This window comes from Calypte anna, chromosome 1 (genome assembly GCF_003957555.1).
Source record: "Calypte anna isolate BGI_N300 chromosome 1, bCalAnn1_v1.p, whole genome shotgun sequence".
Classification (NCBI taxonomy): domain Eukaryota; kingdom Metazoa; phylum Chordata; class Aves; order Apodiformes; family Trochilidae; genus Calypte; species Calypte anna.
The window spans coordinates 135,752,470-135,776,708 of record NC_044244.1 but is presented as its reverse complement, the minus strand read 5'-3'; the positions used below and the strand labels follow the sequence as shown (position 1 = coordinate 135,776,708).

General features: G+C 38.2%; 1 protein-coding gene across 1 annotated transcript; it reads right to left on the bottom strand.

The window, feature by feature from the left end:
• Positions 1–101: 101 nt before the first annotated feature.
• TMEM182 (transmembrane protein 182) lies at positions 102–24,239 on the bottom strand. The gene is made up of 5 exons (XM_008498103.2): positions 23,790–24,239; positions 23,300–23,399; positions 21,813–21,911; positions 12,557–12,694; positions 102–1,592 (listed from the first exon to the last, which is right to left on the bottom strand). Exons 1-5 carry the CDS (start codon positions 23,928–23,930, stop codon positions 1,369–1,371), a joined length of 702 nt encoding a protein of 233 aa, XP_008496325.2. The 5' UTR covers positions 23,931–24,239; the 3' UTR covers positions 102–1,368.

Here is a 24,239-nt window from a genome sequence, read left to right as displayed (position 1 = left end):
GCAACATCCAATCTGGCTCACCACATCTTCTAGATGGGCACTCCTTTCCTGCCTTTTGGTGATGCTTTCAGTATTCAAAACAGCTGTGGAACTAAGCATTATGAAGAAGAAACCAACATGCAATCTTTATTTTCCCCCAGCAGTCCCCAGCTCTTCTGCATTGAGTTACAAAGTGAAAACCAACACACTCTCAGATGGATTTAATTTCGGTTTGGGTGCAATGCCAAAGTTTCTCCATTGTTAAAACTCCACCCCATCTTTTCCATACCATGCATACCATCCCATTCTCACCCATCTTCCAAACATATGCACACACACAACACACACACACAGAAGAGGAGCCACTCCTACGATGAAGAACCAAATCTATCTCCATTTCTGTCTTTGGGACATTATTTTCCCAAGGATGACTAGTAGGAAAGTTGGACTTTGTCTATAACACAGATTTTTAATATTTAGGAAAATTAAGGCCATATAAAACATACATTTTCATGTCCTAGATATTGACTTTATAATATTATTTTTAAATAAAAAAAATCATTTTAAACACCCAGGAAAATGTTTGCTGAAGGAGCCAATTATTTCAGTCAAAAATCAAGGGGTCAAAACTTGATTAAAATATTAATGCTGTCATTCAAAGTAAAATTTTGGCATAACTCGTGCAAGCAATTATAACTATGGCATAATGGCTTATAGAATCATGCAACAAACACAGATTTCAGAGTACAGAAGTATACAGTTTTCAATGCATACAGAAAAGCGAAATGGAAACAGTTAAGTTTTTACAGACTAGCACCAGGTCACTGTTCATGGTAATTGTCTTTGCTCTTGTCTTCTTCCCATGAATGCTGCATGAGCAACTGCATGCTATTTATACAAAGTGCAGATATGTTTTCTTGTATTAAAGCTAAGGTAATAAGTGGAAAACAGGAGAGGAGGTAGACTGAATCACTGTGTTTGAATGTTTGCTTTCCCCTCTACCTTGTACCATTCTCCACAAGCAGAAGCACAAGATAAATTTTAAAAGACATGTATAAAATGTTGATTTGGCCCACTTTCTGATGGGCTTTTGATTACAGAAAATTTTTGCCTTCCTCTGTTTGCAAGACTGCAAAAATGCTAATATTACAATATGAAGACCATGGGTGTTCTTTAGAATCAAAAACAACTAGTTGAGACTAAAGGTGGTTTCTTCCACAGTGTTGAGTTTTGTGTCCTTTACCCTTAAACAAGTAACAGAAGAAATTCCACAAGTCTGCCTGCACACTCAGGACTGCCACAATGGTAATAATGTATAAAATTGTGTTCCAGTTTACAATTGTCATGAAGTTTCACTAGGACTCCAGTATTCCCTTCAGCAGTGTATGACTAGTCTGAGTGTAAATAAATGGCACGCCCCACCAGCAAGAACAGCATTCCTGCTAATAAAGCAAAAAATGCTCCTATAGGAGCCAGCATAAAAGACCAGCCATAGCGTACAGAAACAGCAAAGTCCACACAATCCATTTTTTTCATGTTTGTGTAGTTTTCCAGATCAGCCATCGCCTGGACCCAGATGACGTACATCACGACTACCATCGAAAACAAGACACCTGGAAAAGAAATACCAGGTTTTAACAAAAGAGTGTGAGGCAAATGGTGGGTGCATTTACTGTAATACCTAGAAACCTAGAGCAATGTTTGAGGCCCTGTCTGAAAGGCACAATCAGCCCCCACTGGATATATTTTACCTTTGGCTGCCTCTGAGAAGGACAACCTCCACCTTGCTTCTGATTTGCATGAACAGAGTCCCACAACAAAAGATACACCTGGATTTTGTAAGCAGACCGAAACACACGAGTGTTTAGGGACAAGATTCAAGCAGGTCTTTACTGTTTTGAATTCAGGAACCAAGCAAGGGGGAAGGAGAGAAAATGGGATAGGCAATCTGGAAAAAAATACCTGCCTTTGCTTCCCAAATGCTGTCATAGTTTCTATCATTGTCTTCTGGATGAAAAGAAGAAAGAGGTGGGAAATCTTTCTATCAGCCATCTTCACGTTTCTACATTTACTTCTTTTTTCTTATGAAAAAGGCTTTGTTTGGAACCTACTGCCTTCAGAGTATTCTACTAAAATATTTTGCAAATAAATTCAGATGTATTTGATTCAAAATCATCCACATCAGAAAAGGAATGCCTGATATAGTCACAAAACCCAACAATAGTGAAATAAGAGCTATGAAGCAGGCTATTAGTATTAACCTCAGATTGGATACAACCGTTTCCTGGAATTAATACACCACATAATTCACAGCCTTTTCCCAACCACTCCTCTGAAAGGCCTCTGTATTGTTTACATATGGTAGTAACAAGAGCACATGTCCCTACAAACTTTGTTAATCTCCTTGCTGCTATACACCAGAAGGAGATATAAGAAAGTACTTCTCAAAGTATCAGTTGCATGCCTAATATTTCATTTCACTTTAGAGGAATGTGGACACTTGAGAAATGCAAGCCTGAAGCACAAATGATATAGGAGATCTGCTAGAAAACTGAGGGCACAAGTCTGAATTTTTTGCATACTCCAGCCTGTACCCACTTGCTCCCTGAGCTGGTAGCTTCAGCTGTCACAGCACAGTTACAGCAGCAGGACTATCCCAGCATTAAAATATTTAGGGGACACCATCCCATCATATTTTTATCCCAGTACATTTAGGTGCCTCATTAAAACCATCAGCCAGTGCATACCCCTGGGAACCCATTGCCAAATTTGAGTTGACAGTCTGTAGAGTATAAGTCAAAGATATAGAGTAGAAGGCAGCAGAGTATAAGTCCAAGCTATTTGTGGTCTCCTCCCCACTCTGATAAATACTTGAAATGCAACCTTGAACAAATGTAGTATTTGTAACAAAGACCATTAATGCACTTTTTAAGCATCCATGGACAGGAATTTACTTCCAGACCAAACTGAATGGGTCACCTCTCATGGTTACCATTCCCCCTCCCCAACCCAAGATGCCGCCTCACCACTTCCTCTCCCTGCCCTTCCTACACACTTACAAGGGAGCCACTTTTGTCATCACTCCCTAATTTTCTTGAGGCAAAATGAGAAAGGTTGGCTGCAGCAGCTTAAATTGGTGATCTGGTGACATTCTTATTAGTGCTTCATTGTCAAAATGTAATAGCTTTACATTCTGGACATCCTGAACATCTGGCAGATGAGAGTTCACAACTCAATGTTTGGGAACCGTGCCTTTTGATGCCCACCAAAAAATGAGCTGAAGTAGTTAACCTGAGGCACAATTCAAAATGTGACTGAAAATCTCAAAGGAGCTGCAATTCTTATGAAGCTAAAGGAAAGGAGAAAAACTAAATAAAGAAGGATGCAGACACATTTCCCATGTATGAAATATACTTCCAGGATTACATGTTTGGTAGCACTCAAATTCAAAACAAAGTTTTTTAAAAAATCAGCACTCAGCTCTAAAAGGCATAAATTCAATTTTGAAAGTACTTTACTGAATTAAAACCCAATTTGATGGAATTTAGAGATGTGATTGCATTAAATTTACAAGTGATGAAACAAGCAGTAAGAAGGATCACCTTAGGGCTAGACATAAAGAATGAGAAATAAAACTGAAGACTCTCTAAATATAAGTTAAATTGAGCAGAAGATTCCTGTAACAGAGTATCTAATGATAACAGATAATGTTGGCAGTACAGGAAAATCAGAACCAAGCAGAGTAACTGTTTAGCAAGTTCTGATATAAATAGTAAAAAGATTTGGGACAAAATCCATAAAAGGAGTTATTAGAGTCATGGAGCTTGTTAAACGTTTCAAAATTTAACTATATATATATATATATATACACACTGCCCAAAGATTTGGAAAGATACATAGATAATACGGCAAAATCCATACAAATATTGGAATGTATCTCTTCAGATGGCTGTGTCTGCGCATTTTCAAACGTCTATAACCTTCTATTTATTCTCTACATTGGGGTATACTATGTCCAAAACAGAAATTACAGAAAGTAGTGAAATCTACAGAAAGTAGATTACAGAAAGTGCAAGCAGGCCTTTCTTTTTCACCTCTGGCACTGTGGGCAGTCACAAAGATGCATAACCCTGTTAGCCAGAAGCATCTGCCATTAAATAAAGATTCCCTCAGAGGTGCTCCAGTCTCAGAATGGGCACCCCTAACTCTTTTGGAAGTCTGAAGCAACACCTTCTAAATAGTTAAACAAAGCCAAATGTAGGGTCCTGCACCTAAGTCAAGGCAATCCCAAGCACAAATACAGGCTAGGTGGAGAATGGAATGAGGGAAGTCCTAAAGAGAAGGAGTTGGGAGTATTGTTGGATGAGAAGCTCAATGTGAGCTGGTAATGTGTGTTTGCAGTCTAGAATGCCAACTCTGTCCTGGGCAGCATCAAAAGAAGTGTGGCCAGCAGGGTGAAGGAGGTAATTTTTTATTTACTTATGTATTTTTCTTTTCTGAGTTTACAGTTGGATGCAGTGATCTTAGAGGTCTTTTCCAACTGTGACAATTCTCTTTTTGTGTGTGGTTCTTCCCCTCTATTCCACTCTTGTGAGACCCCACTCTGTACAGTACTGGAGCCCCAAGACAAGAAGGACATGGAGTTGTTGGAGTGAGTCCAGAGGAGGGACACAAAGCTGACCAGAGGGTTGGAGCACCTCTCCATTATGGAGAGAGAGTTGGGCTTGTTCAGCCTGGAGAAGAAAAAGCTGCAGAGAGACCTTATAGCAGCCTCCCAGTAGCTGAAGGGAACAGCAGTAAAGCTGGGAAGGGACTTTGTTAAAAGGCATGTAGTGATAGGACAACGGGGAACAGTTTCAAACTGAAAGAGGAGAGATTTAGATTAGACATTAGGAAGAAATTCTTTCCTGTGAGAGTGGTGAGGCACTGGCACAGGTTGACCAGGAAGTTTGTGGCTGCCCCTTCTTTGGACGTGACCCTGTCCAGGTCGGATGGGGCTCTGAGCAGCCTGGTCTAGTGGAAGGTGCTCCTGCCCATGGCAGGGGAATTGAAACTATATGATTTTCCATGACCTTTTCCAACCGAAAGAATTCTGTAATTCTGATTAAACTAGAGCCAACTCCATATATATGGCTGCACAATAGGCAGACAGTGCTGCCAGTGGTAAAACTTCAGGGAAACTGAAATGGATCAGGTGATTTCACAGCAAGCTGCTAATACCTGTGTGTAGCAAATTGTTGGGTATGGAAATTTGCTAAAGAAATGTGTGTCAAGCAGAGATAAATGTCCATCTTTAAAAGAAAGAAAAAGAAAAGAAGAATATGTAAACCCTCCAAGTTAATGAAGGCACTAGAGGAGTGTTTAAGGGTTCTCACTATCTGCTAATGGAGGCTAATTAGTAGGTAGATTTCTTAGTGTGTTCTTAAACAGTAGAACTGGAATATGTAAAAACCAACCATGTCCTGTTGTCTTCAATAGCATTTAATTCATTAGTGCTCCTTTTGTCTAATTGTCACAGAGTTATGATTTTATGGAAGAACTTTTCACAGGAGTTTACTGAGCCTTCTGTACATTACAAATTGTAGTAGAGAAAAAGGTAAATTAGCATTTTTTAACAGGCAGACTCTGTTTTGTGTCTTTGGTCTTGTTTCCTAAGATCAGAAGCAATGGTGAGGGCAGGGAAGCAGATCTTGTACTTCTGTTATCACTAGTGCATCTGCTTAAAAGGACCAGAGGCAGTAGTTCCTTCCTATCCATTATGCATTTCAGGTTGTGCTTAAATTTAAGCACATGTGCAAGTTTCTTTGAATTATGGCGTTTTTCCTGATGGTATCCACATTGATTGCATCAGAATACCTGATTCAAAAGCAAGTTACAAGCTTAATGAATGGTTAGCAGAGGTTAAATACGTATTTGATTGTTAGATTTCAAAATAATGTTTTTTTCAGATTATAGGATTTCATGGCTGCTTGCATTGCCTTATTTTAACGAAATAGAAGGATGCTAATAGTTCAAGAAAGTTTTGGAAAAAAGCAGCAACAAGAACCATTTGTGCATCCGACTGAGTAGCATGTAAAATTCAGATGTACATAACTTGTGAAGTATTTTTTACAGGCCATAAGATATCAATTTTGTCTCTGCATTATGAACTGTGATAGTCATGTCAAATAGCAGTCAGCATTTTATATGATGTTTACAAACATATAGATCAAAACCTTTCTTTATATCTGTCTAGTAGAAAGAAAAATGAGGCATAGAGACAACTAATATCATGTACAGAGTTTTTAAGTATCCATGCTCAGTTCTTCACTCTGGTTCCTCCAAGCCAAGGTGCAGATTTGCTTAACACATACCATAGCAGAGTTGTTAATAAATACAAATTTTCTGCCTATCTTTCTACTTTGTACCCACATCTATCTTATTTCTGCAGCATTCTGCTTTGTCTATTTCTGCCACTTGGTGAGGTACCATCCACTGAGGTGTATTCAAACAAAAAGAAAGGCATTGGAATGAAGACAATACAAAATATTACTAAGCAGTTGTCTAACTTGCTCTGCAAAAGTCCTTTAAATTAGATCCCATCACTCCAAAATCTCAATGTCTCAATTTATATGTAAGGATTATCGTATTTTTTAAGAAGAATCATATATTACAAAAAATTTTAAATTAGGCTATTTCTTTACTTCACCTTTAATAATAAGATTTGAACTTGATTTTGAAGAATTTGGTGCAGTCACTAGAATACTACTAACTCAGAAACATCAGCAGAATCCATGTAAAACTGGAGAGGTTAGAATTAGATTATTTACTGTTGGAGAATGTTTTCTTAGATAAATTTTATGCTGTTTGTGGCAGACAATGGGGAGAATCTCTCTACGAATTTAAGTACACTACTGCTATTCTATCCTATACCTGTATCTACAGGTTTGCCTCACTACCTTGTCTCCTTCCTTCAGAATATTAGTCACTGTGAAAGCATCCATTAGAAGATTAATAGGAATGCCTTTGTGTTGAGGAGGAGAAAAAACTAAAATTAATATATGTTTATTGTGGTATATTCGTTCATGAATCCTCATAGCCAAGCTCCAAGGAGAAATTACTGAGTTTGAAAAATAACTCCACAATTTCCTGAAGCAAATACTTTTTAGGAACAAAGGTTCTATGATGTATTTCTACATTTTCAGCATTTAGACCTTTTGCGTGGTGCCCGGGTGTCCATTTGCCCGTGTCTTGTAGAGAGTATAAAATCAGCCAGCAGTTGCATGAATCAGGAATGATGGGAGAAATTATTCCTAGAACTTGAAATATGTCTGAGAGAGATTACGCAAATAAATACCTCCCTTCTCCTCCTTTTCCTTTCTTTTTTCTCTGTTTTGCATTTTTTAAGAACACACGTTTGATACACAGCCCTGTGCAGTGTGATAAGACATGGACTTCTCTGAGGTCATTCTTTTCTGTCTTTTGCATTTATTCTTTTGAATTCCTTTCAAACAAATACTTGTGCATATTGCAGAGCAGAAAGAATACAGAACCTTTAGAAATGTCTATGAATTCAAGAAACAGTTTGCTGGCCTTTAGCACTTATTCTTCCCACGTAGAAATGCCTTTCACTTGTCAATGGTGAATGGCTGTTTATGGCATGAATCTTTTACTATGCAGACATGAAGACAACAGGTGCAGGAAAGAATGATGTGAGCTTTTTACTTGTGCCTAGAAGTTTAGAACTCTTTATCTCACTTGAGGAAAAAGTGTGTGTGTGTGTGTATTCTTTTTTTCAATTGCATTTTTTGTCCTTGTCCTTATTACAGATTCTACCACCTACCTTGGCCTCCTGTGTACTTTATTTAAAAAGTATGGTTGACATTCCACTCTGAAGTACATGCAGAGGATCTCATTTCAGACTTTTGGTAGTTGGCACATATCTCTGAAGACAGATTTTTGTCCTCATCTAGAAGCTAGGATTAAAATATCAGCTCTTTTCACCCTTTTGGTAAGAAACAGAAATCATACTTTTACTTCTAATCTTGCTTCTTCACAAGGGTGTGTATATCCTGGGGGCTTGCTTGTTTGACATCAGTACAAGAGGACAGTTTTCACCACCAATCCAGCAGGAACAGGCCCAAGGTAATTATGGATGTTACTGAAGACTTCTCTAAGTGATTTATTTATGGCGCCTTTTCATTCTTTTTCTGTGACCTTTTAAGCAACTATAGGGCTTTTTACAATCTACACTACTGTATCTGCTCTTGGTCTATCTTCTACATGACAGACATGGAGGAGAGGCTGCATAGACAGTGCTCAGGACTGTGGTATTGAACTGATACAGACTGTTTTCCCACAGCTGTATCATCTGTAGTTTCACCTGCAGCCTCAGGCAGTTAATGTGGTTACAAAGCTTAAGAGGGATTACTGCTTGTCAGTGAGCTGCCACAAATATTAATAATTGTGTGTGCCTCTCCATTTGTGGTAGTTCAGCTGCACTACTGGATAAGAAAAGTGGGCAGCCTTTCTTAAAGATGAGGATGAACAGAAGACAGGTGTGTGATTCTGACACAGGCTAAACATCACAGTTATTCTGTGTGCCTGCTTGCTGCTTTTTCGAGGCACAGGGAGGTGACATTGTGGAGAGAATTCTGTGACTCCCTTGGAGTATAAACCTTTGCAGTTTATCCTCATGGCCATCTGCAATGCTTGCAGAGAAAGTTTGAGTCCTTAAGTGGGGAATTTGGGTGAGAGGTAAGGAGCCCAGGTGATGATGGTCTCAAACCTGCTACTCAAAGGATAAAAACTGGGCAAAAAGTTGGCTTACAGTGTACATTAGCTCCTAGCTTTGTAGCTAGTGTCTCAAGCAGGGCTTTAACTTTTGTGACATACGCCCTCTATGGAATGGAATAGAAGGCATATGCATGGGACAGAGCAGCGAGGGATGCTTGTACACATCCACTAAGAAACCAGCACAACTAAAAAGCCACCTCAAATGCTTATATACAAATTAATTCAGTGTTGGAGTAACAGGAAGAAAGTCAAGTTGATGCAGGCACTGGATGATGGATGCTACCATTGCAGCTGCAGACATGATGAGATAACTTGCTTGATTGGAGTGGTTTGCTGGATGGATGCAGAGTCTAAGAACGGGCAGCTAGGGCAGGATGGGATGGCTGCAGTCTGCACAAATATCTTGAATGGGCAGATATTTAAGCAACAGGAGCTTATGAGTTAAGGCCATTAAGGTGGACAGAAAGAGTGTGGTAATGTGAGCATCTGCTACAGGCTACTCAATCAAGAAGTGGACTGAGAAAACAGTGATGATTTCTGGCTCTCATGAGGGACTCAGCTACCCTAATACATTCTAGAAGGGCAAGATTGCAGTACACAAGTAAGCCAGGACTGAGCATCAAGGATAAATTTTTGAAACAGGTGTGGAACAGACCAACAAAGGAAAGTTTTTTCTGGACCTGGTACTCACAAATAAGAGAAAACTGGTCAGGAATACGATAGATGGTGTTAGCTGTGGCTGTAATGGCCATGAAATGTCAAAGTTTAGTATCCTAGGAGGAATATGGAAGGTGAGTAGGAGATGAAAGACCCAAAACACTAGGAGAACAGATTTCAGCCTATTCAGGATGTATCCCAAGGAAGGCTGTCTTGAAAGACAAAGGCTTCTCTGAAAAAAAGGGATGTCTTGAAAGGCAAAGAAGCCCAAAAGAACTGTTTGCTCCTCACAAGCAACTTCTTTAATGCACAGGAATGTTCCCCCTCAGTGTGAAAGAATTCAATCAGGTCTGGCAGAAAGGAGAGTAAACTTCACACAGAGCTGCATCACTAAGAACACAGTTAGCAGGTTTGAAAATAACATTATTTCCTTTTGCTCAGCACCTGTGGCATCACATTTGGAATACTATATCCATTTGAGATCCCCTAGTGCAAGAGATATGCCAATAAACTGAGGTGATGGTTAGGGTGATGAAGCACAAGGAGATGCTGAGCAAGCTGGGGATATTTAGTCTGGAGAAGAAAGCAGTCTTCATCTTTCTAAATGAAGTTACAGAGATGATAAGGATAGACTAGATAAGGCTCTGAACTGCCCAATCTAACTTTGAAGCCAACACTGTTTTGAAAGGGAGGTCAGAATTGATTGCTACAAGAGGCTTTTTCCAACCTGAATTTATTCTATGTCACGCAGGATCTCTGTTTAGGCTCCTTCCATAGGTCCCTCCAGAAAGCAAGTCTATCTGCCTTAGCACAGATAAGGTGAATTGTCCCACTGAGAGTGTGTTTCTTACCATTGACACTGAAAGTTTAAGCAGCTATTTCATCCAAACTACTTAACTTTCGAATGGCTAAATAGTTGGCATGAATCCCATTCCCAACAATTTCTTCAGCTGCTTTCTGAACCCCAAAATGGCACAGCAGACCACTCTACAAGCTGTTTTCTTCAGATGAGGCAGAACATTTATCTGTTATGTAATCTGTCAGTTAAGGTTGCAAAAGGATTCAAATACTTCAGTCCAATAGCAAGTATTAAAATTACTTCATCTAGTGCTTTTCTTTGAAGATTTATGTAAGTAGGAAAATGACAGACCTTCCTCTCTTCTTCCAAACTTCTACAGAACTACCGTGGTGTCAAACTTCTTTCTCAGAAGCCTCCTGTTCTGCCAAGTACAACAGCTACTTGAACACTGTGGTAAGACAGGAAACTGAATTGCTGCCCAAGGCATCCCACAGGACATGGCTACTGACAATGCAAAGCATTTATAAGCTCTTTTTATGTCTTTATGCTCTCTCCAGTATGATTTTAATTCATGATACAATTAAACCCAGACCTCCACTTTGTAAGTATACTGACTTGTGAGAAAAGCTGAGAGAAACCAACTTTTTTTCAATGGTCTTGTGGGTGATCTGAAATGATGGCTAGGATAATGGTATTCACAGTTAGTGCCTTCCCCAGGCAGCCCTGCCCTACTAATGTGACTGGGAGTAGATGCAGAAGAGCTTGGTGAAGAACCAGATCCCCTTACCCAAGCCAACATGCCTTGTCCAAACTGAGTCTTATACTCTGCTGCCACTACTTTAGTTGGGGCAATAATAGCAGAATTTTGCTGAATATCTTCACTTTCCAGCAAAAAGAATATTAATAATAAAAATAACATATCTCTTTTCTGACACCCTGACTGAGACCAGTGCTGAAGTTGAAAGACTGTATATACAGAGACACTAAAAAAGTCAGGATTTCCCTTGAAGAAAATCTGCTCTCCAGGGACAAAGGGTGAGCAAGGCAGAAAGGCCCAAAAGATCTAACTTTCTCCTGCCTCAAAGAGGGCAGATAGACCGACCCAGGGTGGAACACACACACTTCGCTTTGCACCTCTGCCTGCTGGTTTCTGGTGTCTTTCAAGTGGCTTTTCCTCTCTAACAGCCTCTGCTTCTTTCTGGTGACAGATGAAGTTTTTTACAGATTACAAATGCAGAAAAAGAGCAGGACCTACATGAGCTCTTACCCTGTGAAACAGTGACAAAAAGCACTGAAATACCTTAGGATTTCCATCAGACTATAAATAGGTTTTTTATATACTTTAAAAAGTGTGAAGGACTAATTCCTCAGGGATCAAATGCAAGTGTGCAGGAGATTTTTCAGCAAAAAAAATTAGAAAATACTTTGTGTATTTCGCTGAGTGTTCTTTAAAAGGGGATAATTATCACTTGCTGCATATGAAGTGCTGGTGGTAAAGTGGGTAAGCAAGGTCAGCAGGTTAGTTACAGGAGCAGAAAGAGCACTCAGGCCTTTTGGTTGTGATATGAGTGGTTCTACCCTATAACACAACAATTCTTGCACAGTGTTGCCTCTCACCCAGCTTTGTACAAAAAAGAACAGTGACTGATCACATACTGTCATTTACATCGTACAAAACACATCAGTGTGATATCTTCCCAGACTTCTCAAGGTTAACAGAACAGCATCCCAGAGACCTGCCAATGTCAGCTGAATCCTAGGGTGTATGCATACTCAGAGTATGCATGGATTAGGAGCAGGGAGGGTATTCAGTTCTTTGCTATCTTTCATTCAGAGGTTTACAACTCCCACTTACTCACACATGAGAACTATTTTGTGTGCTCAACCACATCCAAAACAGTTACACTATATTGGTCACGTGAATGTGCTCTTTCTTCCAATTTCTTTGGTGAATACTGTATTCACCCTTTATGTCACTGATGAATAAAATCAAATGCCTCATTAGCTAAAGCCCTTGAGAATCCCAAAAGGCAGCATCCCTAAATACACATCCTATTTCCTGATTAAAAACAAAAAACCAAACAAAAACCCCAAACCCCAAACAAACAGATTGAAATTGCAGTGCAATTCCATGATTTTTTGTATCTTAATCCAAAAGTAGATTCTAGAATAGCTGCATGGCTGTGGAAAAAGCTGTGTCTCAGGCAAGCCCTCCATGAGCCAAAGGACAGAAGCATGCTATGCTTTTTCTTTATTTTAGCTATGATTAATGTCAATTTTGGTCATGGAAAACAGAAGGAGTCCCTCATCCTTTCTATTCTTTAACTGAGCAAACAGTATACCAACCAGCAATGATGTAAAAGCCTCCTCCTGCTTTGTAGAGAATGTGGCTGGCAAATGGAGCTGCACAGATGATGAGGAAACTGGCCATCACAATAGTAAGCACACCCAGGAGCATAAGAACTGTCCAGAAACCACGATAAACTGGAGAAAGGGAAGATGGAAAAAAAAGAATACAACACTTTTTAGAACTTGAAAAAGTGGCATGTCTATCAAAGATTTTTCTTTTCCCCTCCTCATAAGTTTCTTTCTTAACAAATCAAACATTCATTTTATTGTGCATAAACCTTATATATCATGTGGAACTAATCAAGCTTGAATGTCAGTCCTTACCTGATGCTCATGAAGAATAGGTTGCAAGTTGCTATTAATTATATCCATCTGCTTAATATTTAGCAGTAACTTGCAAGATAGCAACTTGATGAAATTCATGATTTTCAGAAAATAGTACACCAAAGCTGTAGCTTTGGGAGAAATGATTGGGCTGACAGGATACAATTGTTTTACCAAAGTTGTCTGAGAGAAGCAGAGAGCGTAACTTCTTGACACTGTTGGTGCTCAGACCATATCACCAACAGCAGTGTGTAAGTTCTCTGCAAGTTACAACTGGGTAATTTTATTTACATATAATCATATTCAATAGAAGGAAATTTAAAGTGGGACAGAAGACAAAGAAATTCAAAAGAGTGTGAACAAAATTTCTGAAAAAAAAAACCACCAGGGACTTTAAACCAGCCTATTCCTGCTCTAAAGATCTTTGTATTTTATTAAATTTAGAATGCAACATCTCAGAAGCCCTTGTTAGACATTGCCAACCAGTGCAGAATTAATGGACGCAGATGGTGATAAATAAGCCAAGAGTTTTGTGACATACTCTGGCCAGAAGAGTCTTTCAAACAATTATTTTTTTAGCTGCTTAATTGCACATTCATTTAACAAAGTCATCCTTTTACAAATGCTGCAAGAGTGACATAAGTTTCTCCCCTGGATTTAAAACTTAGTACATTAACACAACCCATCAGTAAAATTATGAGTTGCAAGATCTCCATCATCAGAGCTGAAAATCTTGAAGCACTGACAATTCAGTCAGAGAAAAACATTTCCACCCAACTGAGGGAAAGCATGTAAGCCAGCTGGCAAGTCAGAAGTGAGTCACAAAAGAAACTGCCACTTATCATTTGACAGCACCTACTTATTGTTATTGCAAAACACAACTAAGCAACTATTACAACAGTTCATATCCTGAAACTTTCAAATCCTTACAGCTTGGTAATGCCACCTACTTTGGAATAATCTGAGTTTGCTCTCATCTGAAATCTGAAGGTGCACCAGTTATCAGCTTGTGCTTCCCACTAAAGTGCTCGAAAAATCTATAGTTTTTAACTGGACCAGCTTAACTTAGAGGACTGTCTCACCTACATGAGCCTTGTAAATGTATTACCTAGATCATGTTCACCACATCACATTAGCCACACTTTTAAAATAACATCCTTTTAAACCAAGGAAAACATTTAGAGGCAATTTTCCACAGCACCAATTAGCAGATTTGGCATGGGAACGATGGCCGAGCCTGAAAGCAGCTGGTAGAAGGGTTAAACCTGTATTTTGGTTCATATCCAATACAAGTCTTCTTTCCACATAAACAAACAAATATGGAAATAATAGGCAAGAAATATGGCTGTGGCTCAGGAAAGCGGTTAAGTATGTGTTTTGCTTTAAGTACTCTGCCTCTTAACAGGATATAGGCACTTGTTTAAAGTTAAACACATAGTTAAATTATTCACTTAATGCAGATGGACAGTGAATGGAGGCTTAGAAAAGTAAATCTCTCAGGTCCTTCAGTCCTGCATCTATGAAGCAATTTCATATTATTTTACTCCTGTGGCTAATTTGCTAAGCTTCATCACAGTCCCCAAGTCCATGGGACATTACTTCCTCATTTAAAACCTAATACTGCTAAATCAGTCTATAACCACCCCACTCTTTTACATGAATAGCCCAAGGTACTTCAAAGTCATGCTACATAAGAGGACACATTGGCCAAAATGGACCTTGAAAAAGCTTCCTTCTATGTCATTATGGTCAGTCACCTAAGCCATACAGCAGGGGTTCTGTTTGCTGAATGGATGAGGACAAGCTTCTCCAGGGCTACAAAAGCAGTGTACAGTTTCATTATCTGTTCTTCATGCAGAAAACTTCGAAATCTGCTTATAGTGCAATTTTACCAGAAAAGCTTGATTTGTTCAAATATCCCTGGAAACTGAACACAAAAGGAGTACAAATGTAACTGATGAAAAATTTCTTAAACCTCTTTGTAACTATACAAGAGGAAAACTCTCCTCTGACAGCATAACTGTTTTATGCATTATATGTGAAATACTGATTTGACCTAGCTGTCACCTGAAATAACCTTACATTCTATTTCTCTGGAAGTAGTTATTTACTCTAGAGAAGAACAGATAATTCTTATGATCCTAATCCTTGTTTAGCCAGCTAACTCTGTTATTAAGCATCGATTTGAAAATAGAGTTGACAGTTAAAAAGTCTGCAATGTTCCCAAGTCTGTGACTTTTCAAAACAAAAACTTACTCCCTCTAATCTGCGAGACAGTAAATCATTAGGATCATTTGTGGCATTTGTAGGTCTGAAGAAACATCCTAAGAGATCTTAGACTTCTTTAGTAAGGGAGTTAAAAAGAAAGCAATTTTATGCAAAGCAGTCTTCACTTATTTTCTTTGTAGATCATTTTTGCTCAGATCATATTTCCCATCTTCTCTGCCTAGATAGGCAAGATCAATTCCTGCAGGGGTAATCATTCAAAATTACTGTGCAACCCCACTGCTCCCATTTACCTTAACATCTATAGGTGAACCCAAAGAGCTGACTGAAATTAAAAAAACCACAAAATGATCTTACTCTTCAAGTCAAAGACTTTGCTGCTCTGAGCTTGAGGTCAACCATGACAGATAAAAAGAAACAGATGATGATTCACATTATGCTTCTTTGGATCTCATAAAAAAGGGTGACGCTCTGATCCAAGCAACTTGTTTCAAGAAATAAATGTTCTGTGTACCAAGGTGGTAAGAGATGTTTACCCCATTTTACAGTCTCACTGAGTCAGTTCATAAGATAGCCACAGAATCACAGAATTCTCATGGTTGGAAAAGACCTCCAAGATCACTGCGTCCAATCATCAACACCTCCCCCCCCCCAAAAAAAAATCACCATCCCACTAGAGCATGTCCTGAAGTGCCTCATCTACACAGTTTTTAAATACTTCACAGGACTTGTTCTCCAGACCCTTCACCAGCTTGGTTGCCCTTCTCTGAACTCACTCATGTGCCTCAAAGTCTTTCTTGTAGTGAGGGGCCCAGAAATGAACATAGCACTTGAGGTGTGGCCTCACCAATGCTGAGTACAGGGGCACGATCACTTCTCTAGTCCTGCTGGCCACACTGTTCCTGATACAAGCCAGGATGCTGTTGGCCTTCTTTGGACACACTGCCGGCTCATATTCAGCCAGGTGGTGACAAGAACCCTGAGGTCCTTTTCCACCAGGCAGCTTTCCAGCTACTGTTCCCCAAGACTGTAACGTTGCCTGGGGTTGTTGTGAGTCCATATTCTGTTTCACATGACAAGAAGTACCCTTCCTTGAGGTACTCCACAGATATTTGCCTTAGCTACCTCAAATAAATTCACTATTCTGACAGCAGAAGAAGCAAAGTACAAGCACTACCACAGGGTCCAATGTAAACAGATCTGCAGTGTTAATCTTAGATACCATTACTCTGTGTTGCAAGAGTGCTAAACAGAAGGTTCTGTAACTTGCCTTGGTAAGCTGCCCCTTTGCCGGGTACAACATTTGCCTTGGCAGTGACAGGCAGGCCTAAAAATAAAATAGTACTTCAAGGAAAACAGGAGTACACACAGTATGCTTGTCTTTGAGGTCTGCACCATTTGGCCTGTACACTATGGGAACATTATAGCTACAGTATATTTCTCCAGCATTGTGTGACCTGTAATTTTCCCTTGCTACTTTTCTTCCTAAAGATCCTCATTTAGTTTCCTCTGGAGACTTGTGCATAATTTGAGAACTAGAAGGATCTGGTTTTGAGTAAAGGACCAAATTTTGGAGAAGTGGCTGAAACTTGTCAAACCCTGCCTTTCCTAGCATGGTACATCCCAGCATTGATTACAAAATGAAGCCACAGATTCATGTTTTAAGATGCTACTGGTGCATGATAGGGAAGAGAAGCAATAATATAATCTACACAGTTACAAAGCTGTGGCACATGCAAGGCATGCTTGCTGTTTTGTGGAATCCATGCACACCTCAGAAGCTCCATAAATGGGTTTTTCAGGAACAGCTTAGTTAATGACACAGTGCAACACCCACCTACAAGCGGAGATGTTACCACCAATCTCATGGAACTGCACCACTATTTTATTACCCTTGCTGACTTCCAAGCATTCTAAAATCTCAGCCACCAATCCATAATTTTCTACGGCCTATTAAAAAAACACAACCCAGCCTCTTAATATTGAATTCAATATCAAACATGAATTATTAAGTGCTGCAAAGCTGAAGAAATTGTGAGACATATGTGACTACAATGCCGTATTAACATTACTAAAGATAGGAAAAATTACTTCGAAAAGTTGCCTTGAATTTTCACCCACAAGCTCACATACTAAAGTGAGTTGACTGTGGACTGTGCTTAAGAGCATTTCTTTTTTACCTCTCTGTTTAATGGAAGAGAGAGCAAAATGCCTTTGACAAGAGGTGTCAAAATGCCATCCACGATATAAAATACAAGCTACCTTAAACCAGGAGTAACCTCTCTGCAGATAGTCAGCTGTAAACAAGATCAGCAGCAGCCCAGTAGACACATCTGACAACACAACAAACCTTGCAAAACTTTTCTCACTTGCACTCAGTACCTTTTACTATCCCTAAGTAGTAATAATCTTTTTTTTTTTTTTTTTTTATAACTTTAACAGTAAACCAAATACAATATTCACAGTATGAACACATTGCTTTTTTAAATACTTCTTGCTTTATCACTGCTTGGTGGCTTGGGAGTTCTCCCTGAGTCAGTCTACTAAATTACAGTCTCTCATGGGCAATTATGTGACTGCATTACATGACAGCATTTTTTTTTTCCCTAGAAACAGGCTACCGATAACACTTCACTATACAATTTTTACTTTCAGATTTCATTGCTGATATTTTCTAGATTAGTTTAGGCTAATTTCAACCCATTAACAAGCCTGCCAATAAATTCGATCACACCCTTTTACACAGAATAGTTGCTGAATGAAAATTCTGCTTCTGTCCCATAAACACTCTATATTCTACATTATATTAGGCACTACTTCTAATGCTGGCAATGTGCCTAGTGTTGGACAATATAAGATACTAATGATCAGGGGGAAAAAAGCACCAGCGGCTACAAATCAGAGTATTAAACTAATGTGTCAGTGCAGCCCCATTAAATGGCTTCCAATTTAGCTTTAGAAGGTGCTGAAGCAATTTACAACTGTTAAGGAACTATTGTTTATTTCCAAATAAAATACAATAAAAAAACACATGAAAAATAAAATTAATTACTTGACTAAGTGCGAGATCTTGCACTTCTTTTCTTAGGAATAAATTCACAATAGCAAATGGGACTGTTTGTATGAGTAAGGACTTTTTACGTTCTTCAAAAACAGGCATACTATTGTCCTGTACTAAAAGAGCGTTTCATACAAATGTGAGTCTTTGAATGCCATTGTTAAGTAATCTAATGACAGGATACTATGCATTAATCTGGTAGCAAGGAATTATTATTTAGGTACTATATTATCATGTTTTCAAATTGCTTGGTGGGATAACCAGTCTGATTCTGATTACACAAATGTATTTTTATTTTAGAATGTCGAGGTTTAGCATGTCTGACACCTTCATTTTATGGGCTAATTTAATTTAATTTTTTTTTTTACTATCTTATTCCTGGTTTGCACTTTGTTGTGCTTATGTTTGTGAATCATGATACAAATAAATGTTCTGGCAACACAATGAGGTGCTACTTAAGTCTACTTAATAGCTGCATGCTGCAATAGCTGTCACTATAAAACACTGTACCATCACAGAAAGTCTCTAGAGCCAGGCTCCCCTGAGTTCATTCAGCTGATTATTTCAGGTTAAAATAAATGGCATGGCCTGCAAAATTCTGTAAGTGCATTAATCATAAAACATAGTTAGCACAACTGTGGTCTGCACCTCACAGTGGAGGTAGTTCAGGACCTCCCCTCTCCACCGAGATATTTTAAAAATTATAACTGTGATTAAAAGGTACAGAAAGATCCACAGCAATTTCAAAGCAGTGCTATCTTACCCTTCAAAGCTGACCACAGATCTGACAGTAATAATGAAAAGAAACCTGAGACATTAAAACATGCATTCACATCCCTAAACGAAGCCTCACAATGGGTGCTTCTGTCTTCACATTTCCATCTAAGAATATGATTCTTAACACCAAGAGCTCATAGCCTAGGTTTGGAAAGCAGAATGAACTAAGCCTTTGGAAAAAGGTTTGGAAAAGTGCACTGAAAGTCTAAACTTGAAGGTCTTCTGTAGTTGAGTCTTTTGAGAACTATCACACAAACACCGTTTAAGAAAAATAAAATAAAACCCAGAAAAAGTATATAGAGCCTCTTTGGAACTGTGGCCCAGAAAAGCTCTGAAAAGCCAAATTCTTACTAACACTGAAACAAAAGGAGTTGCATCAATAGAGAACTTGGTCTGCTCACTGCAATCAAAAATCATCAGAGATTTTGTGCTCCTCAGGAAACTTAGGTTTGCAAGAGCCCTTATAACTGAAAGGTAGCATGATGTTCCATCAACAAACCACACTTGAGTTTCCACTGGGGGCTGTGATTGAACCTAAAGTCTTCTGATAAGGTCCCAAAGCTTCTTGAGCCAAACAGCTTGTGAAAGAGGTTGCCTTTGCTTGCTTAGAAGCAAATAGTTCTGTTAGAAGCTACTTTCAGGTTTTAGAAAAATGTGTTGTGCATACTTGTCTGACTTTTCTAATGAAGTTTCAAGCTTTTTATTCAGCTGTTTACTTTTCTATGACACAGAAAACTAGGCATTTTTCAGATGATAGAATACTTTATTTTATCCACTTTGGATTAAAATAAGACTTGAACGAGTCACTAAAAACATAGTCATAAATCTCTGTGGGAGAATTCTCTTTTTTCTGCCCAAAAGTGAATACACTGAAAAAGCTAGGAGTCATGAAAATGGTAATAATGTATCAAGAAACATTAGCAGAACCAAAAAAAGGGACAATACCTCAATCTTTTGTTTAGTCAATGTAAGGTAGTACATGCAGATAACCGTATGTACAAGCAGTTGATGAAATCTTCATTAATTCAATCTGAGGGTTTTCATCACTTGCTTTTACACAGAACCATTTCCTCCACTGTGAATCAAGAAGATGAGTATAACCCTCTAGTATTCCTTAAGTATTCTAGTATTCCAGAGAGTTTTTCAAAACTTGCTTGCCAAATATCATAGGCAGGACTGTTATAATTAGACTAAAGGTGAACCAAGTTTTGAACTAACAGAAGAGATGATGAAATAAACTTCTTCATAAAAAGTCATGAAAAATTCTTGAACAAGCATACCCGAATAGGAAATAACTCAGCCTTGATGCTGAAAAAGAACCCACCTCTTTTAATTTTAATGAGCTAGAAAGCAATCCAACTTTATCTATTTATATAGCAGGAACGGCTCTGAATACACTCTACCTGGGACAGCATCCATAGTACACTTCTGTCTTTTTTTAATCTCCTAATATGAAATATAGATAGGAAAATTATATTTGAGCAGTGGTTCTTTTGGCAAACATTAACTAAAATTAATTAAACTTTTGATGATATTCCTTTGCCTTTCCTTATTCTTTGTTTGTCCACTTCTGTGTAATCATGCAATATAATTTGAGGACCCTTCGTGAATGTATGAATGAATAGTGAAATACAAACTCTGTCTAGATTATTAAAAGCTGATGACTCTGTCACTTTCAAATGTAGAGACAATTGTTCTAGATGTGCTGTGAAGTTACAGATTAGATCTCCGGACAGTGAGGTCTGAACTCTGCCTTGTCAAACAGTTTATAATTTTTAAACATTAACAGAACCATTATCAGTCCAACTTTCCTGGTTTTGGTTTGGTTTGGTTTGGTTTTCCCCCATGTTTGGAGCATAAAAATTGGATTCTGAAGACAGCTCAAAGTTACCTAAGCGATACCTAAGCTTCAGAAGAGGAGAGGATCACTTAAGTCACTGAGTTAGAGAGCTCAGAGACATGTGGCATCTCCACTTAATGGGTTATTTAAAAAGTTATATGAAACAGGTACCAGAAGCTATCTATTTCAAATAAATTTGCATAAAGCCCTTGATCAGATGAAACATGACCAATATTTTTAATTGGGGTTGCAAAAACAGCTTTCCAGGTATTACACAAACCTAAGCTTCTCATTTACTTTATGTTTTCTACAGCTAGCTAGCTAGCTATATCTGGTACTGGATTAGAGGTTCTTGCAGTTAATATCTTAGTTTAACACAGTATTTCCAACTAATATATAGAATATATATATATTTAAAAAGAGATTAGTTCAAAACCCAAAATTGCTCATTGCTGCAACCTTAGGCTACATTATTCAAGGGTGACACACACTTCAGGATAATTCTGGTGCCACAGCTTCCTGTAGAATCAGTGGAGAGAAGTAGGCACACCCAGTGGTTTGTGCAGTAAATCTGAGTAAGCTGAATAAACTTTTGACAATATCAAGGCCCCTCTCCTCCTTCCTCATAATGGAAAAATGCATAAATATTTCCACACATTATTTTGTATTTAAAAAGAACAAATCAAAGCAAACCTTTATATTGGAATATATGAGAAGAAGTACTCGTTAAATGCATTTAGCCCAAGGAAGATACTTTTTTATGGTGGATAAAAAATACTAAAAAAAGAAAATATAATTTATTTTTAGAAATTACTTCCATTCTGCCATCATGCTTAAAGCTAAGCATTCAAATGCTTTGCTAAAGAGTAGTTTAAATAGGCATGTTGTAAATTGACGAGAAGTATGAAACACAAAAATTCTATTAATTAAACTGTGTGGAGTGATAAGTTTTTTTCATACTGAAGCATCCAAATTGTTTGCTTGAAACTGCAGGCATTGTACCTATTTACAGCCAAAAATTTACTTACTGATTGCAGAGTCATAGGAGGTTGAATTGTGTTCATCTCGGATAAGAGGAAATGGAGACAAGTAAGCGTGTGTACAATTCTTAGAAGGTGACTGGTTAGCTAAAAGTGAGAGAAAGATAAAAATTATTATTTTACTGCCTTAATAATAAAATATTTTAAGTCTGCTCTCCAAATGGGTAAATTGAGTTTCAAAGGTCAATATTCCTGATCCTTTCCCAGCCATATCTTTAAAGGGGATTTTGCTTTGGTAGGAGATACCAGCCTTGCTATCCTGCCAAGGGTATTCCTTAAAGGGCAACACAGATTTGTATTATGGGAACAGTAAAGAACCTTGCTGAAGGCAAGGATCAGGCACACTTTAATTTATATGCAATGCATACATATGCTTTAATGTGCATATGAACATTTCTCTTGTGAGACTTTAATTATGTCTGTCTCATTACTGCATGTCCCACCCTCCACTCCTCACCTCCCCCCGCCCCCCCAAAAAAAAAGATAACAGGAAATTACTTTTTCTCTGGTGAAAGAACAATGAAAAATATATGAAGAATCTTTAGAAAGCTGACTGTCTCAACAAATATGAGTTTAGTCTATGGAATCAATATCCCCAGAGAAAGACTATTTCACTCTTTAAATTAAATGCTTATAAAAATATCATCTTCGTCCTTGTGATAGATAAAGGCTGACTATAGCTTAAACTGCATTTAAATTTCAGATTCCTGGCTGCAGAATTCTGCAGATAAATAACAAGGGGAAATTACAGTGAATATTATATTTGCCACCTAAGACCAAGCAACATATTATGGGTTATTGAAGTCAAATGTGTACAATGGCAGCTGCTTTTCACAAGGATTGTGGAAATCATCCAATAAGGAAAGGGACATCTGTACCTCAGAGGTAAGGTCAAAGACAGGAGAAGAAGCTATGTTTGACCTCTTCATGGGTACTTTTGGTTGTTAAACACTACCTGATCTTCCAGAATCCTGGTGTGTAGTGAAAGAAAGAAAAGGATCATCTGTAAATTCATTAGAGAGATTCTTCTGGAGATGATGTGTCCCACACCACTTCCACGGTGGAGTTGTGCATGCTCTTCTTTAAGCCACTCAAAGAACTAGCTGGAGAAATTCTCCAAGCATAAACTCATGGATCTTATTAACCACTAAGCTATGTTACTTCCCTATGTTACAGAAATAAACAGTCTGCCTAATAGTAAGAAGCAAGGGGCTGTCCTGATAAGAATGGACTCAGATTAACAGGAGAGCCATTGCACTCACACTGTAAACTGATAGTTAAACACGCACAATATTGTCCCTGGGATTCCTTTAGAACAGGTTACAAAAATTTGTCAAGACTTTCTTATAAGGTTCTTATCTGCTCACCAAAGAAGCCATATGAAAATCAGTTATTTCAAAGATGGGAAAAAAACCAAACGTGATAATTTTAAGACCAAACTACTGCAGGTAATGTAAAATGAAAAGGTTACTTACTATACCAGAAATTCCACATGCTGGCATTATTCTCTCCTACATTTCCACTAAACCAGCACCTCCAGAAGAAACCTTCATGATGGAAAGTGGCCTTCTCTCCCTTTGGGTTAAAAAAAAAAAAAAAAAAAAAAATAATCCATTATTATGCAATTTTCAAATAGCTGAAAGACTCAAACTGAAATAAGGTGTTGAGGTAACAAACACAGCCATCATAATGAAACTCAGCCTGTCTCAATATAGATCAGATATAGCATATCTAAACAGATATACTTCCTTTAAAGAATGCCATATTGCAAAAGTTGTATCACAAAAAACAGATTCATTTTAGACTTAATTAAAACTGGTTACAAGAGGTTTTGAAGCAGACTTGTAAAGCCACCAGGTAAAAATTAGTATATTCATCATTTCATACATAAGTAAATTCTTACAAAACACATTCAAGAAACCTACAGATACAATTATCATGATAAATAAAAAGGTCCATACTAACCCCAGAATCTTCAGGTGCATTTGAACAGCTTCCTATTTCTGTAGCAAGAAGCCAATAATCAGTTCCAAATGCCACCAGAAAAAGCAAAACCCCCAGAGCTGCAAAGAAGCCTCCAAAAAAGATCCCCACGCTCAGTTTCATTGTCAGTTATTTTAAAGAAAAATAAAATAAAAAAAACCCCACAACACTACTTTTTTTCTAATTACTTAAGACAAAGCAGTAAAATAAATAAAATTTTAGGAAAGTGACTAAAAAGCAATTTTCTGAATACAGCTCATATCTGAAGAAGTTTCTCTTCACTTGACTTTCTGCCTGTGTTTCCCAATGCCCTGTGAGATGGTTTGTGCCTCCTAATTTGTGTTCCATGTGGCTGACTCAAGCCTGAAAGATGAAAAGGGCCTTCTATTTTAGGAGACTGATGGCAGAACTTCATTCTATTTCTCCGTCTGG